The 18,990-nt window shown below is 31.8% G+C and overlaps 1 protein-coding gene across 10 annotated transcripts; it reads right to left on the bottom strand.

The window, feature by feature from the left end:
• Window positions 1–3,810: 3,810 nt before the first annotated feature.
• On the bottom strand, window positions 3,811–18,704 carry LOC122528306 (eukaryotic translation initiation factor 4E transporter-like). Of its 10 annotated transcripts, none has more exons than XM_043653290.1 (16): window positions 17,783–18,704; window positions 14,767–14,864; window positions 14,581–14,654; window positions 14,170–14,440; window positions 13,181–14,077; window positions 12,747–13,098; window positions 12,533–12,669; window positions 12,371–12,451; window positions 12,117–12,278; window positions 11,789–12,040; window positions 11,525–11,702; window positions 11,237–11,308; window positions 10,730–11,005; window positions 8,941–9,114; window positions 8,449–8,817; window positions 3,811–7,971 (listed from the first exon to the last, which is right to left on the bottom strand). In XM_043653290.1, exons 1-16 carry the CDS (start codon window positions 17,835–17,837, stop codon window positions 7,724–7,726), a joined length of 3,696 nt encoding a protein of 1,231 aa, XP_043509225.1. In that variant the 5' UTR covers window positions 17,838–18,704; the 3' UTR covers window positions 3,811–7,723. The 10 variants fall into 10 exon arrangements, with proteins under 10 accessions (XP_043509225.1, XP_043509226.1, XP_043509220.1 ...); XM_043653291.1 differs by having other exon boundaries at window positions 14,176–14,440; XM_043653285.1 differs by lacking the exon at window positions 17,783–18,704 and adding an exon at window positions 15,525–15,800 and having other exon boundaries at window positions 11,789–12,037.
• Between the last annotated feature and the right edge of the window lie 286 nt (window positions 18,705–18,990).

Raw genomic sequence — 18,990 nt, 5'->3', positions numbered from 1 at the left:
AACCGTGTAACGTTATCACTTTTTAGTTGTTGGCTAATATTTTTTTTTTTACGTAAAAAAAAAAAAAAAAAAAACATAATATCTGTCACTTGTATTAGTCCATTTGTTTGGATACGAAAATGAAATTTCATTTCAAATTTTTATAAATGAATTATCATCTCCATTGCGATTTTTATTGCGGATAGTGTCAGAGGATTATTTTCATTCTAACTCGTTACTATCCATGGTCACTCCTCACAGATAATCAATAACTGGAATAATGAACAACGTATATTGCATAAAACGCACATGTACGAGAGAAAGAAATATAACGATTCGTGTGTACCAGTTTATTCTCGTATATCGTGAATAATCTTACTTGTACAGACATTTCATAATATACAAAATATACCAAACACTTTCTGTTTACATTGGTTAATTAATTAACATCAATTAACAATGTCGCTCTGTGTCAACGATTTGAGCACGCCAAGAACAATAGTAAGTTTAAAATTTGGTATACCTTTCATATGATATATACCACCAGAAAATTATTTCACATGACACTAATGCTGTTTATTTCATTGTGACTCCTCTTCACAGCACATTTTTCACATGACATTATTTTCGACTAATGAAACAACACACGTGACCACTCACTCTCATATCGGAAACAGTTAAAACCGACAGAGGGAGCGTAAAATTTATCACGTTCGGCACATTCAACGAACATAATCTGGTAGTTGGACAGGTAAAATTGGACAGAATGATGATCAATTCAAATCAATGATCATCGGTAAATTCCACGATGTTTATGCTTGGATATTATACTGCACATGCGTACTGAACATTCCTTGATAAATTCAGAACTCATAGCCGTGTCTCGTTCGTTATGTACAAAAGAAACTGACTTCGAGATCGGTATCACATCTCTGTACGGACACAATTCTTCTGCGCTTAATGCCGAGCTAACAATCAGGCGAACTGCTTTGAGATAACACACTTGGACGCACTAAATAAAACAGGAAACGTACATAAAAAAACTTGGCCACAAACATATATCACAGCACACAGAGATACACAACGTGGTTAAATGCGTTGCAACTGCATTCAGGTGAAGATTTCACTGGACTTTCCGAGATAAGCAAGGAATGGCGCGAACGTATCATTCGCTAGCAGTAAATCACATAGAAACTGCAAGGTCCAATCAGCTTTGAACGGGCAAATATCACTTATTAATGACGGTTGTGCAGAGCTTATTCTCTTAATATCCGTTAATATCGTTGACATCGTTTCGTACATACCGTGTTTCATGTTCGTGCCCTATCGCAAGCTTGAATGCATGTTCCTGGCGAATTCGATTAAAAAAAAGAAACGGATGAGAAACATCCTTGAGAGACGTTTCTCTTGTTACATTTTACCCAGCATGCGTAGTTTCATCATCATCTCAATGAGAGGAAGGAAGTAGATGGAAGCACAATCAAAAAGATTTGAAATCATTGGTAGAGAGCAGCATAGTAGCAAACATGGCGACCGAACGATATTGCACGGTATTGTTTGGCACTATTCTCCCTCATCTAAGACCTTTCGGCCACGAATTAACGACAATTACTATGATTTTCTATCACTATCAAGTAATTAGAATGACATTCGGTTGGCAGAGTTCTGTTCGATGGCCGTAAGTCAACGATACTACGAAGTATTTCATCGTATTGGAAACTTATTGCAATATATCTTAAGATCGTCATTTCTAAAAATGGCCTCCAGAAGAACATTCTGGATAGATCTCTCTGTTTAAACTTTAGTATTTAATCATGTCATATAATGCAGAATTAATTAAGTTTCAATGTCAATGAATAAAAATCATACGTCTCAAATTGTAGAAACGGTACTTCTACTTGATGAACAGCAACAATAACTAAAACTGTACATTGGAGCAAAATGAATACACGTAATGTACGCAATGAGGTATGTATCAATTCTTTTGGTCTTGTACTATATAACTGATTTATTATACTTCGACGATAAATACAAGTACGATGGAAGATATAGAAAAAAGAAAGTAATGAACTTTCGAAATATATTATAAAAAAACCATTCGTAAGATATCAGAAGAAAAAATTCGAAAAACACAATAAAATGAAATTATATTTGTATAAGAAATATATTTTATGTATTTTTGTATTTATATATAAGAATCCGTTTAAAAATTCGATCTTCTCACGTTCAAAAAGTGAATTACGTACAATTTGCACTTGCGAATCTCGTCGTTGTCTTTTTCTTTCTATTTGTATCTTCTCTTATTCAATCTTTCACTTTTCGTCGACGCTACTGATTTTATAAATGACAGTCGAACGATGCAACGTATATGTATATGACGATTTCAATTACGATTTTTTTTTCTTTCTTTTATTTATCCTTTACCCCCAAAAAACAATTAAAACTTGAAAATTTTTGAACATGTCACGTGATATATAATAAAACAGAAACAGTCCTACCGCATTATTTTCTTAAAAAAAAAGAAAAAAGAAAAGAAAAGAAATCATTTCTCAAAACAGTGATGATCTACACGTTTTCTTAATATGTAGTTAACGAATGTATATCCTATTCCTTACCAAAGAATATATTCTTTATCTAGGACGACACACCTGATAAAACATTACACAGCAGAATATCGCCGTATGCATTGATCTTCTCTCGCCTTTCAGATCCTGCGTCTCGAAAACCTTCAGCACTGCTGAACCCGACCCGAGACAGAAATGCGAAATCCCAAGGTTTCCGTGCTCGTTAATGCACGTCTACGTGCACGCACTGCATAGACTCGGTTTTAACTCTCACAATGTCGCAGTTACGTCGGAACTGACACTTTTTTTCCCCAAGTTCTGCAGCGCGCTCTATAATTCTACATCGCGAGCTAGAAGTACTAGATTAACACGATGAATATTTAAGCATCAAAAGTACTGATTGCCGCGTACCAGGCTTTAATTATTCAATAGAATGTCACTTCCTATAGAACGCACGCACAAAGTCACAATTGATTTTGTATGACCACCTTTCGGACGGATTCCCGAAAAGATGTAATCCCCCCCCCCCCCGTGTATCAGCTTTTCGGGATCCGTAGTATCGTATACTATGCTCGATATGTTTCAACAAGTACCTTGTTTAACTTGTAATCACGACCATGATCTCTTGGACGAATACAACAATATCATTTCAAGTCGTATTTCAAGGATTCCGTATATGCAAGATTCATTCTAGTATGTTGAACAGTCTCGCTACTAACACCGACGCACATTTCCCGAATGTCTTGATATGCCTCGAGGTCTAACTGCACGAGACATCGGACCGAGCGCTGCTTTTCGGTTCACAAATAATTCGTCATTCATTTCTGAATATACATACACATAAGTAAAGATGACAAGCATGTATGAGTATGCAACTATTTTTCTACGTATTCACTACATATTGACCACGACTTGTTTAAAGGAAATGAAATCTCTGCAAGATATGCCGTGGAGGTAATCCCTTTAATATAGGACAAAATCGATCGTCTATTCGTTCGTTAGGCATTCCTTTTATAATTGCAATCGCACTATCTATAAAGAAACAAACAAAATGGCAACCCTGAAGGGCGCACAATGTACAATGGCTGCCATTAATGGCGCTAGGCTACGTTGGATTTCACGTGGTTCCCCGCCAACACTTCTCCCGCCATATGCTACTCACCTTTTTATCACGTCCGCATATTCACCGCGCTTGAACCTGATATATATCATATACTCCTATTTCTAGGGATATTACTTACGCTAATGGAACGGTACATTTAATTAGTTTCGATCGAACAACGAATTTTATTGTTTCCTTCAATTAGTCTCTGTGTAGGGCACAGCACAATATCAGTTACATAGCTTTCGAACAATCAATAATTTCGACTACTAATTCTATGTACATTTCAGGATTCTAAAAATAAATATACGTTGCACAGAATTTAATATCCTCTTCGTTTCTTCGACAGTACACTTCCTATATCGATAATCATTAGAGTTATTTAAATGATAAAATAAGTACCAAAAAAAGCAAGTATGTATTTATTGCGTAAAAATTGCCTTTAGAATGAAAATTGCCAAAGTCAAATAAGATATGCCTTTGAAACCTTGTTCACGCAAAGAAAAATTTGATGTACGTGTTTCAGTTACTCCTTTATGGCAAATGTTAAGGTTTTCACTGAATTTCGATAATCCAGAATCAAACGTAAATCCAAATTTTGGGTGTTCTGATGATTTACGGATCCGATAATTCGTATATTCCAAAGGATGAGAAACGCACCTTCGACTATGGAGGTCCATTTACGACTCGTGCGTTTTACCGTTCACTTGGCAAGTTCAGGGATTCTTGGTGGCGAGAAACGAGTATAGACGGAAACAGCCGAAGTTCTTAATTCCAAGCTTCCATTTGTTTCGATTAATACGATATACATTACATATACTGTGATTATTAATAGAACTCTGGAAACACATTTTCTCAAAAAAAAATGTGATACGAGTTCATTAAAAAGTTATGCTACAAAAAAATATATTTACATTCATGTAAATCCTCTCTGATTTATCCTTTATGATGTAAATGATATTGAAAGAGAACAAACAGTAATAAAAAAATGAATCTGATATTTAAATTGATGTTTAAATTAAACATGGTTATACTTGGAGTACAAAGGTTTCAGTTCATAAAATACACCAAGAGAATATGCTCGATCTTAGTTATTACTATATTAATTTCAATTCATTTCAGTAAATAAATGAAATGACTAAAATTACAATTACATTCTTTGTATTTATTTCTGACGTTTTCTTCAATTTCACATAATGTAATATTTAATAACTTTATTTACAAATTATTGGCCCAATGCAATTTATTGCATGGGCCAATAAACCAGTTTTTTTTTGCTCAGGATTTGAATTATTTACAAAAATTTTCGAATTACGAAACAACCTTTCGAATTCGCGAGTTTATGAGGACAAAATTCATACTTCACAATACTATAATCAATAAAGCGCAAAACACTATTACCTTTTCGTTTTATTTTTTAAAAAGTCGAATTAAAAGTTCTCTTTACAATTTTGTAAGAAATGTTTTTCCACCAAATATCAAGCGTTGCTATTTTTATAGATGAATCTAACGTAAATGCAATTTTCTTCGTAAAAGACTCGTTTTAAATCATTCTTGTTTAATATGTATATAAAAACAAGAACGATTTATAAAACGAGATGTTTTAAATAATTGAAATTTGTAAAAGAACATATATACACATATATAAACGAGATGTCCTTTATATATACATATATACGTTCTTTTATAGATTTCAATAGCAATAGATTGTAATAGCCTCTTTTAAGGCAACAATGTTGTTTGCAATGTTGTAATATTTCAGAACAAATGTCATTGTCTATTTCTTTTTCTTTTCCTTTTTTCTTGGTACTTTTCTAGTGTAATGTAGACACTAATACATTTGTTGGCAGTACTTGTAGTAATTACATTCCCAATAAATAATTCCCAATGAAATTTTTGTTTTTTACATAGCACAGTTTTGCATAGTTATGGACGAGTTATATAAATGTGAATACGAACAGAGATTGGTCGGAAATAAATCTGAACATGACGCACATCTTTGCCGCATTGAAAAACATTTGAACAATAAAAACATTAAAAATTCCATCTTTAACTATACTGAATAGGATAATATATTACACATGTTTCATTAAATTATTTGGTTTAATGAAATATGAATTGTATGCATAAAAAGCGCAGAAAAAGTTTGTCACATTTCCCGTAGTCTGTATAATTGTTTGTAGCATAACTGCAGTATATTTTAAGAAACCCTTGTGTTATAGTTTTTCAAATTTCTCATTCATAAAATGTTCTTACCAATTATTTTTGTAATCAACATTTAGTGTACAATTATGTGATTGTACGACAATTTTCATAAATATACTCATGATTATTACAAAACGTTCTTGACAACGAAGCACTCATGTGCTGAATATATCATTTTAATAAAAAGCTTTAGATTAAGTAAAAAGACGGAATGAGTACATCCAAATATGAAAATTAATTTTATTAAATAGAGTATTGTAAAACAGGGAGTAGATGTAACAGAAGTCCATGAACTCTGTAATTCAATGAAATTATCTAAATATCAGTTTGTATACGTGAACACAAAACGAAATTTAGAAAAATATTTGTTTCCATTTGTTAACATTGTGTCAGGTCTTTTTAGTGTCTTTACTAGGTTCTAAAATACCAATGAATATAAAAGTATCATTCATTATTAAATTAGGGAAAAATGCAATTTCACATAACTGATATGGTAGTTTGATATTCACTAATTATCAACCAAGTAACAACTTAGATCAAAAAAAGTTAAAAAAAAAGAAGAACAAGTTATTATTGATGCTGTCGGTCAAATATAAATATGACTGTACGAAAAATGTAATCACAAAAATAACAAGTTAATTATAAAGCAAACACATATTGGCAGCAATGTCGACAATAAATCTTTTCTATTTGTTAATGTATTTGTTTTGTCTCTCTATAACCGTTGGAATGTTCTCTCTTTCTTTTTTTGTTCCTTTCTCTTTGATTTTCTTCCTTTCTTTCGTTAAATTTTGCAAACGTTTTTTCTACCTATCTGCCAAGGTTGCATTTGGAATTGGTTTGTTCTAATTTTCGCTTTCGAACATGATAATAACACTGTATCCTCACGCTTCTACAAAGTATATATTATATATTTATTTCCTTAATATACGCAAGATCTGATGAGTACTTGCTCTCGTTTTATTAACGCATGTTCATTCTGTTCATACGACCACAATGTTCGTAATAGTATAAGTAGAATATAATATATGACACTTTTCTCTGTATATGTAACTGCATTTGTGGTTACTGCAATTTACTGCATTTCGACCATAATTATTTACCTAAAGGACTCTGCAAGTTTCATGGAAAGAAATAAATAGCTGAAAAAAATGATCAAATTAATGACATTGCAGCTCAGTAACAAGTATATAATAAAGATTTTATAATAATAAATAGTGCTTGAAATCGAGTCTAGTTACTCTGTAATTTATAAATAAAGACTTGCTGTCCATACTTAGGCAAATAACTTCTGCTTTACTGCCATTTAGAAACTATACATAATGAAATAGTATGTATTTTGTTTTCTCATAGTCAATAGTAAGAATTTTTATATTTTTTTTCAGTCTTATAAGCAATAAATCTTTTTCTCATAGAAAGATGTTCAATTAGATTTGTTTTTAAATGGCTTATCTTCTTTTAATTATCTTCGATTCTATATCATTATTCCATAATCCTCTGTACATTTGTAGCTTACTAGTTAATGCTATTTGTAAAGTTTATTACAAATAAGTCGTAAGATAATCAAAAAGAAAAAGACATTTTCATAGAGAGAAAATACTGCTCAACTAATCTGTATCATGTTCAAAAAATGTCTCTTTCCGAAGTGGTTATTTATTTCACTAAACCTTACTTCCTTTAAGGTTTATTACCTAAATGACTTTGTATATGCAAGCAGGACTTTACTGAAATGGATTTCTTCTTAATCGGAGTGAATCTTCGTACTGACTTTTTAATATGAAAAGCCATCTAATTTAAAAAGTTGTTAGAGCAACGACTGCGCCGATGGGATCCTGTGCTTGCAATTAAACAGATGAGGAGGTACAATATAAATCTAATTATGCACTGTAGTTGATGCATGTTGAAGTCTTTCTAATTCTTCCAACGATAAAACATTTGTCTGGACAAGCTCTGGTAGCTTACCAGCCCGAGCTTGAGCAAGGAGTTCTGGACTAAACCATCGTGCCAATTGATTTGAAGTCGGTGACAGATCTCCACCATTGCTACCCACATATCCTAAACCTGGTGATGCTTGCCGACCTACGGGCATGTTCAATTGCTGCGACCGCATTACTCTCCCATCTGTGAAAAATATTTGTTATTTTTATTTATAGCATTTATTTTGATATACATGAAATCTACGAAAATATAATGTTCTAATGCGTCGTATTTCTTTCCGAAGGAATAATATTAGCTTGATATTTAGTACTAGAAAAAAGCATCGAGTAGATTATGTAACAAAAATAGAAGACAGCCTAAAGTAAGCGTTAATTGATTACTTTAAGTTCGATCCAAAGATAAATGCTGTCTAGACTGGTTAAATAAGAACAGCTAAAATGTGAAATCTAATTATTCCAATTTCTGAACACCATTGCATGCAATTTGATTAGACAAGAGGTAGACACCTGAAAATATTTTAGAATAACAAAATTAATGTAATCGTTTCAAAATGTAAAAACATTCTGTTTTTTTAAACAAAAGTTAGTAAACTGTAAAACACTTATCAATTGTAAAATTTCCATCCCTATTTCTATCAATCCATACATAAATTATATTTACCTGTACGACTCGAGTTGTAGTTTTGATTTAAGACCATCTGCATTTGTGAATTAAGAATACGCTGTTGTTGCTGTGGTTGATGTTGCATATTAGCAAGATGTGAAGGAGGAGTTTGCTGCACCTTCATTTGATTATTCATACTGTTTGACCTCTGATTTATCATTGAATTCTGAGCAACATTGTATTGGGGAACATTGTGGTGTGGCATGGAACTAGTCACAGTATGTTTAGAACGTGCAGGGTTACCATACACGCTTGAAACTGTTCGATGCTGTTGTTGTTGCTGTTGTTGCTGCTGGAAATCTGAATTTCCACTGTATTGAAATTGATTTCCTCCATTGCCACTACCACCTTTCACTATTGGTCGACCTATAAATGAAAATATAAACAATTAAATAATGATTGATTCTGACAAGTTCAGAGTAATTGTTGCAAAGCACAAAACATAAAAAAAATTTAAACATGATAAATGATTTATAACGCTTCAGATACCTGGATGTTGTTTCATAGTCGGATTTGACCATGTAGATTGAACAGATTGTGGTCGTAAGGTGGTATTATGTCGAGAAAGAACTCCTTGAGTCAATATTTGAACTGCAGACTGCATTTGTTGCATTTGCGATGCCTGTGATTGAGTCGCCAATTTCGATGGATCGTTACTATTACCTACATAAAAATAGGAAAATATTAAGCAAATTAAAAATCTTTTCTTCACGTTTTCACTATATACTACAAATAGATACTTGTACAAATTAATAAAACAAAAACTATATTTTAGTATTGTGTAATATATATGACATATTTCAATAAACAATGAAATATATGATAAATAATTGTTAGGCTAAGATCACAATTTTATTAATTCTTAGGTAGAATAAAATAACAAATAAGGATTAAAGAAACAGACGAATTATTAATATGTTCAATGTGCATTTCATTCAATTTATGTACGAAAATTAAAAAAAACGCTTATTTTTTAAAAATTAGTTTTACATAAATATCATTCTGTTAATAAATACAGTTCCCTTAACCACATCAAGTAAAAGCCTCAAAACTTCAAGCGCATGCATTAAAATAGAAAATTATCTCAAAGCATTCCATTAAAGGAAAAATGAAAATGTAAAGGGAAACTTAAAGCATGATATATATTTATAAAGCGTTTTATTATAAAACTATTTCAACATATTTTTTTTGTAATATGTTCGTTTATTAGTGTCTACGAAGGAAAATGTAATTTATATTGTTAGTTGATTTTTTTTTTGCTTTCTTTCTAATAAGATTAATATTTTTATTCGAAATTAAAACACTCATTTTCGTATACAATATGCAAAAAAAAGGCAGACAAATTATATTCAAACACATTAAAGGTGTCAAGCAAACAGAAAGGAAAAGAAACAAAATTATCATTCCTCATTTTAATACAAAAATAAAAAAGTAATGTTACACATCGGATAATAGTCACAAATTTATGAATCTTTTTCATGTATGAAATTTACGAGATGCCAAATGATTTAAATAACAACTTCATCACTTTGTAAAACTGCTATCTTATTTTCTTCTATTTTTTCTAATGCCTTTTTATTGTCGACTATTACCGTTTCGATCTCGAATTGTTCTGTTGATAATTTATCAAGAATAAGAGAGCTATTGTTATTACGATCACTTAGATTCAATTCTTTGTTGATATTTTCGTTCGATAATTTTTCACAAGTGAGCTTGTTCTTCTCAATTGTTCTCTCTGTTTTTTTTAATTTTAAAATCAAATCATTCTGCCAATCTTTTTGTTGCATATAAGACATACAAGTCTCTACAAAGGAATTATGATTGTTTTCTAATGCGGATTCTTCTACATCACTGTTATTGTTGTCATTTTGAGACAATTTAATAGGCAACAATAATCGAGCGTCAGTTCCGGACATATTACCATGCTTTTTATGATTAGTCAACTCAGTTGCATTATCTTTTTTTTGTTGTTCATAAGACATAGAAGCCACTACGAAGGAATTATGATTATCTTTTAATGCAGATTCTTCTATATCACCGTTATTGTTGTCATTGTCAGGCAACTTAACTGGCAACGATAACCAGGTATCTTTTCCAGATATGCTACCATGCTTTGAATAATTAATAAACTCAATTGCATTGTCACAAGAAGCGGATTGTTGCGTGAAACTATTTCTCTTGAAATTAAATGTGTTACGATATATATTATTACGATTTTCATTAGCTGTAGACAGAAGTAAGTAATTCGATTCTAATTGATGATTAGAGCGATTCGCACCCTCAGGTTCCTTATCAGCAGTCATTTTACGTAACACTGACGTTGGAGTAAAAGCGAGCGGTGTTGGACTCATGGTTTGCTTTGCTGGCGAATTAACTGGACTCGATGCTCTTTGCTGAGCTTGTTGTTGCTGTTGCTGCTGCTGCTGTTGTTGATCCTGTCGTTTTCGGAAATTTTCACGTTGTTCCTCCAATTTTTTCTTAATTAAAGCACTTTGCATTATAGATTGAGCATGCATGACAATCTCCCGCGGCGAAGGAACCCTATGTTGCATCACTGTTAAAAATAGTAAAAAATCAAGTACGGTTTGAATCGTTATCCTTATGATTTAAAAAAAAATATTTTGAATTTTTAAAAGCAAGATCACAAGTTCTTTAAAATAAATATGATACGTATTTTGATATTTTAGATCTCCTAAGCGATTTGCTTATTATTAAATTTTACACATATATAATAACAGAACAAAGTAATAAAAGAAAAAAGAATTTATTATTTTTTATATTCTACCTGGATGCTGTACTGTTAATGTACTGGGACTAGCAGTCAAATTTGGAGATATTATTGAAGGTGGACAATAAGCTGCATCCCAAACAATATCATATATATTTATATCATTAATCTACAATATTTTTAATGAAAACTTTTATTTTTAATAATAAGAATAGTTCCCAATTAACCATACAATCTTTATATTAATTGTTATACAGCAATGTAAAAATTTGTATATCAAAAATAATTAGTTTAAAAAAGTTTAAACTCTATCAATAATACAAATGAACAAGGAATGTAACTTACCATTGTTCATAGGAGATGGAATCCTTTGTTGCTGTTGTTGGTACAACATCTGTTGCAAAATATGATCTTGAGGAGTTGGTGCATTAGGATGCGGACTTATAGTACGTGGTGTAGTACCACCATACATTTTCAAAATATTTACTAGAACTTCTCTATGACGATGCTGCATTGCTGGATTCTATTTTACATATTATTATTATAGCTTGATATATTAAAAACAACAAGATTTAAACATAAATTTCTTTTCTAGTTAAAGAAACAAACCTGTAACTGCTGTATGAGATGTTGTCTAGTTATTTCTCCTTGCTGAAGACCTTGAATAATTGCTTGAGCTTCTGGTCTTTGGAGGAGTTCCTGACTTGTTGGAGCATTACTCAACATCATCTGCATTTCCGGTGGAACGGGACTCATGCCTAACATTCGTTGGCCCATCATCATAGACAACATATCTGAATGTTGTTGTTGTTGCTGTTGTTGTTGTTGTTGTTGCTGCTGCTGCTGTTGTTTCTGTTGCTGCTACAAACACAATTTAATAATAATAATTTTTTTCCCTTTTTCTTTTTTCTAAGTTAGAACTACTAATATTACTAACCTGTTGAATCTGTAATACTTTCATTAAATTTTCATGCTGCATTTGTGCCTGATGCGGATGTTGAGTTGGTCCAACAGAACCAACGTGATTAAATGTTTGCATTGGTTCTGGGACCGATTGCTGAGGAGCAATTGGTTGTGTTTTCAGTTGTGAGTTAAGCAACTATAGAAAATTACGCATTATCTCAAATGTAATAAAATATCTTGTGATTTCGATGTCAAATAAAAAGGTGAAAAGAAAGAAAATTATCTTACTTGTATTAATGTCACAGGTTGTTTTTGCGAAATAGGACCGTTTGCCGCTGGTATAGCCTGTCCTCCAGTCACTTGAGCAAGCTAAATTAACAAATTATGTATATAAAAAAAAGAGGACAAAAATGTAACATTTTATTGATAATATAATATATATAATATTACCAATTTTTTAAACGCAGAGAGATCTTCTTCAGTCTTATTTACACGAGGTTGATCAGTCGAAGATGTGGGTGGAGGAGCACCACCCCGCATGCGTGCTTCCAATTCTTCGAGACTATGCACAACTTTTCCACCAACTTCTAAAGAAGTTTCAGTCACATATAGCGTTCTATCGTACGTCATAATAATAATAAAAATTAATAGCAGAAATTCTCACCCATATCTTTAATAGATGAGCTTTTCATCATTGGAATTACAGTGCCAACTACGTCCCCTTGTCCATTTTGATTTGGTTTGTTTCCACGTTGTAGCATTTCCAGCAGTTTTACGCCAGTAGTTGATGTAGTATTATTTGCTGTTGTATTAGCAGGAGAAATGGGAGCAAAGTATGTATTAGATTCTGTCACTGATGGAATCTGAATATTTGGTTCGGTGATATCATTAAGAAGATTGTTCAGTATATCATCCTGTATAGAAGTTCGACGACTATCCACCTGTTGAACAGGACTCTCTCTCTTAAACCATTGACTAAATCGGGAACAAGAACCTCCGTTTGAACCAACTCCATTCTATATATAAATAAAATACATCATAATATGCAAATTATTAAATACTATATCGTTTTATATATAGATACAAAATAAGACTTACAGTTAAAAGTCCAGGTACGCCAGGAAATGTATCAGATTTTAAGAATTCATCTAGATTAAAATCAGGATGGCTATCTTCTTGATTCTGATTAGTGGTGCTAGAATTATCCATTGTCTCGCAACTTTGTTCAATTACAGTGCTTTCGTTGGAATCATGATTTGGTTTTTGTGTGAGAGACGTCGACTCGTTCTGTTCTGAAATCGGCGAATGCGGCGCAGCGACAACGTTCATTGGTTGATCCATCGTAGTCGGTGTACTTCGCCCTTTCGGACCTGCTGAATTTTCAATCTGCTTCTCATCTTTCTCCAACGAGTTCTTTTTCCCACGCTTCTTCTGAACCGCAGTTTGCTTTTTATTCTTAGTATTGCTACTGTTATTGTTTACTGCTTTTTCCTCAGGGATGTCTTCGAAACCTCTTAATTCAATGGTATCATGTTGCGATGTCGGTCCAGAACTAAACCATTCTGGTTCATCCGCATCGTTACGATTGTCGCTGTATATTCGCCTGCGATCATTACTGAATCTTCGTTCGCGACCACGATCCTTATCACGTTCCGATTGATGATTACGATCATTCCGTTCTGCTGCTCTCTCTCGATCGCGGTCCCTATCTCTGTCACCATAATCACGACCAAATGATCTTCGCTCGAACCGTTCGTTCCTCTCGTCTCGGTCACGCAAATTATCGCGATCGCGATCGCGATCTCTTTCCCTCGTATTCTCTCGGTCCTTTCCATCGCGAGTATCCCTGTTGTCACGATCACGCACAGAAGTACCACCACTTGATCCAGACCGAAAAGCAGGTTCCAGTTTTTCATTCTCAGGTCGAAAGTCCCATATATCGCGAGTTAAAATCCTTCCACTTCCAATTCGGCGAACAGGTTCCCTATGGCTAACCTGTAAGTAAATAGCTTGTCATGCATTTTATTAAAACAATCCGGTAATTTTACTCTATTTCTCTATAATAAGTTATTCCTTAAATAAATTACCACGACCTCTGCTTTCCCTATTGGACTCTCAGGACGTCGATTCGAAGGTTGAGTCACATTGACAAAACAACCTGAATTAAAACTTCTACGCTGAGGACTCAATACTATGCCGTCTTGTTCCTTACGAATCCGTTCCCTTGGATCACCGTTCCGACGTTTATTATGACTTTCAGTAACTTGATCACCACGTCCAGTTCTTTCGTCTTTCGGTGGTGTATCGCTTCTCTTCCTATCCGAATGCCAACGTTCAGGATCCCACACACCACGTGAACTTAACCAAATAAAGAAAGAACAGAAAAAAGTAAACGAATATAATTCGCAAGAAGTAATAATAAAATTTAAACGATCTTAAAACAACAAAAATACAAATAGTAGAATAAATATTGTATTTATATAATACTGGAAACATACTTATTATATGAGGTATCTAAGAAATCGGGCCTTCTCTTAGATAATGGCAAGCTCTTTATCAATATTAATTCCTCCTGCAAATTAATCCATGAATTATTATAGTGATCTTGAAAGTATAATCGAAATAGTGGTCTTTAATCGTAAATGGTGTTTTGGCAAAATATTTTACAATAATACATGTCGTACCCGGGAATACTGGAACTGAGGTCTTGAACGGCCTACTTCCATAATTGAAGTGTCGGTTACCTCCCCAGCCACAGACATAGATATAATTGCTTCATCTCCTAAAAAAAAAATAGTTAAAATAATAAATATAAATTTATGTATTATCTATTTATACACACACTTTTTTTTAGAATGTTAAAAATAAAATATTTATAGCATCTTATTATATGTAATTCATACCATACATATATACAAGCAGAATTGTATTAAATATAGTACTTAAGTAAGTACAAACACTTGTTGCTCTTGTGAAAAATCTTTAATTTACTCTCATTTATAACATGACATAACATGATATACATAACAGTTAAGAAGCAGAGGAAAATTTTATTTGGCAAAATTAAATGATACTAATGATGCATTATATGCGGTTATATCAGTAACGTGAAGGCAATTTCAAGGATTTCAAAATCTGTCCTATTCTTAAAATTAAACTATATATTTTTATATAAACCATCCACCAATTAGTTTCTTTATTCTCTATCAGAAAATTAAGTTTATAAAACTTATCGTATATCTAAATTACCGTGTGCAATTTCAAATTAGTTGAAAGCTATCGGATTACTTGAATATGTGTACAAACTCTATAGGATAACGAACTTTCGCCATTGGAGTAGGACCTACGATTAACGAAGATTTGAACGCGTGGTGTGAATACGTTCTTTCCAACTTTCAACGACAAAACAAGATTATCGACCATTTACTGGGGAAGTACTTACGAAAAGTAACCCGTTTTGTAACGTTGACAGATTTATTCCTGCGAAACCATCGGAAAGACCTGGTTTGCATAACAAGAGTTGCGTCTAACAGAGGAGATCCTGTTGGCCCTACTAGCGGACGTTTCCGTGGTCGCCGATACCAATTCGAACTAGCAATCCTGCGTCTGTAGTCTAGCTTCATTTTAATTTCGTCGAATTTATTTCGTCTATATTTTTATCGATAGGATTTAATTCGCCAATTGAAACCGTATCGAACAGTCGTACAAATATTTATCAATAAAGGACGAGACGGACGAGAGGAGTCACTTCAGTTTCGAATCACTTCAGGAAATTAACGGCGAAATTAACGACGAGATGTGAAACTGCACGACGTTAATGAACAATATAATTTATAAAAATGCCGAGGTACACGCGACAAGTGTAAAATTATTTTCGTAAAACGTTTACTTTAAACAAACGATTCATAAGACTTGCGGCACAACCGAATGATATCGTTTTCAACTCTGATAATTTTTACGAATTTTTCTAGATACGTTTACGTTTGTATAACACGCGCCTAAGAAATGAAATTCTTAAATTTTCATAGATACTGCATGTCGTACAGCACGATACAAACTGGCTAAACCGACGGCTGGTTTTTAGGCGAACAAAGTTTACAATCCAATCAAGTACGTCCCTAAGAACGTTGTTGTCAACTTTATATCTTATTGGTTTTGTTTTTAAGTACGTTTGAACATAATTTGTAACTGATATTTTCTGAATAAATTCAAATGTTTCCACATATGTATATATATATATATATATATATATATATATATGTACATATACACATACGTATTATTAAATTATTTATGAAGTCATTTTATTTATTAAAATTATGATATTTATCATAAGTAATAGATAAGTAATATTTAAAATAAAGATTAAAAAATTAACATTGATATTAATGATCAATATTTAAAAATTATAATACATTAAATGAATTCTAAAAAAATATTCTATACCGTATTCATGTACCATTATGATGTTATGCATAAGTCAATTAATGCAAAAGATACATAAACAAGTTGATCTTCAAACCAATATATTTTAATACAAATATTAATATCTTTAACTAGCATTTCACCTTTTTTGAGAATGTACATTGTTATACATTTATTTTATAGATACCATGTTATTAAATATCTGTATACTTTAGAAATAGCTGTAGAATAAACGATATAAATTTCTTAGCCTATCGTGTTTCATTATATTAAACTTATTATACTTGAACTTACTTGCACTTAATTCTTTATTCTCAAACATATAAATAATAGTCAAATACAAATACAAACCAACCATTAAACATTCTTTCTAATATTATAACGTTAAGAATAAGAAATTATAATCTTTTCCTTCCATTGCAAATTATTTAACATTTTCATGCATAAAAAAACATCAATTTCAATTATTTATATATATATATACCATTACCATACAATTTTATATATATACCAACATCTTTGACATTGAATTTCTTGATCCACATTTCAATGACAATCAAATATATACTATCACCATCAATTTTCAAACAAATTTTCATATTGAAATTTTCATCAAAACTTCTGCTTTTTCTGAATAATTGTAATAGGAAAAAATATATTGATTACATTATATCTTGACTATACAAGATAATTACATGTAATCATGAAGAAAGACAGTAAATATTATTAATATGAACACACTGATCTTTACATTTGCATTTCCTATTACATTATTGCATTTTCCTATTTTACTTTCTATCAAAAATCAAAAACACATATATATTACAAAGGAGATTATAGGCGTTGTTGATATAGTAACAATATAGCCAGCGTAGGTTATTCGAATGCATAAAATTAAGCAGATTATAATCATATTTTTTATACATTGAAAAAAAAATTATAACTATAAAATATTATATATATATATATATATATATATATATATATACATATATATATATAATATATATATGTATATATATGATCCCATAATAATAAAATACATATATGTATAAAATAATACAATAAAATAATAATAAATATACATTTGTATATACACTTTATATATATATATATATATATATATATATATATATATACACATATATATTACATATATTAATGTTTATATATATATACATATATATATATACATACATATATTAATGTTTACTAACTATATATACACATACAGACATACAATTAATGTAATATAATGTAAACTAGATCTCATACCTTTATCTTTAGGAGTTGGCAGTTGCTTGTCATTTGTCACAGATTCCTGAGACATTCTGCTCTTTATCACGTTTATCCCTCGAGTAAGGTAAAGTCACAGCACACACTATACAGATTTTTTCTAGATCTTTTATGTTAGATCTATCTACGTCTCATACGCCATATATACGTATATATCTAATTGTAGAGTTTATATTCTAGCTATATACCTTAGTACTGTTTAGTATCACAGACTGGTTTTCCCTTCTATATCTCGAAGTTTTATCTTTAAAAGCGAGTAAAGGATCCCGCAATCGAGGAGGGCAAAACGATATAATTTCAATGTCGATCCGCCAGGTAATAGTTCTAATGAACCGATAGCTCTCGAAAGCCACTCTCACTTAGCTCAAAAGAGAAATGAAGAAAAAGTGTTTACGTGATACAGGGAGCTACGGGTTTACGCACGGGTTATACAGAAGACAAACGCAAAATAATGATTATTCGCATGAGATTCGAAGCACGTGTTACCGAATATCATTTCATTACATCGACACGTCCTCCGTCAATTATTTAATAATCCATCGATTTATCACACAAAATGTACACACACAACACTAGTTCACTGCTATACAAAAATAGAAAATGGCGCACGATCCCCACTTCCGCCGTTGTTTCTCACTGCTTCCTTGATCCACAACGGAGAGCGTTCTAACTTACTACAATCTTATAGATAGCACTACATCATCTATACGCGCGAGCATTCCATTAATCGAGCGCCATCTTCGTTCAAGAAATTTATCGCTAAGCAGCATCCACAAAGTTTAATGTTTTTTTTCCAAATGTAAAATTTTTCTTTCTTCTCTAATTAAAAGCGTATCGCTTTACATGTAAAGTTGATGATTTTTTGATGAATACGAATAGTGGAAAGGATGTAAAACGAATTCAGCAAAATTACGAATTCTTTGATTTATAGTTTATAGTAGCTTTTAATTTTCTACGATTATCAGATTTCTTTTTTTTTTTCTTTTTTCTAAAGATATGAAATTTGTGATAATGTATAATTATAACGAATCGATCTTCTAGTAATTAAAGTAGTTTCACTAGAAACAGAGTGAAGTTGAAATTAAACTTTTGGCGCGAACATTGAAATAATCTTGTAATGCGTAATGCGATTTTGTTTAATTTAAAAGTGCAAATAAATTTAGTAAAATAATAATTTTTCATACTTT

Source organism: Frieseomelitta varia, unplaced genomic scaffold, assembly GCF_011392965.1.
Source record: "Frieseomelitta varia isolate USP_RPSP 00005682 unplaced genomic scaffold, Fvar_1.2 scaffold_248, whole genome shotgun sequence".
Classification (NCBI taxonomy): Eukaryota; Metazoa; Arthropoda; class Insecta; order Hymenoptera; family Apidae; genus Frieseomelitta; species Frieseomelitta varia.
Note: the sequence above shows the minus strand (reverse complement) of the source record. Positions and strands in the feature narration are given on the sequence as shown.

Excerpts from the sequence above, each read along its gene's own strand:
- LOC122528306 (XM_043653283.1), bottom strand. The coding sequence starts at position 15,705 with ATGAAGCTAGACTACAGACGCAGGATTGCTAGTTCGAATTGGTATCGG. Across the intron at positions 9,115-10,729 it reads TGCTGATAAGGAACCTGAGG|GTAATAGTAACGATCCATCG; the intron begins GTGCGAATCGCT and ends ATTTTTATGTAG. Across the intron at positions 8,818-8,940 it reads GACTATGAAACAACATCCAG|GTCGACCAATAGTGAAAGGT; the intron begins GTATCTGAAGCG and ends TTTCATTTATAG.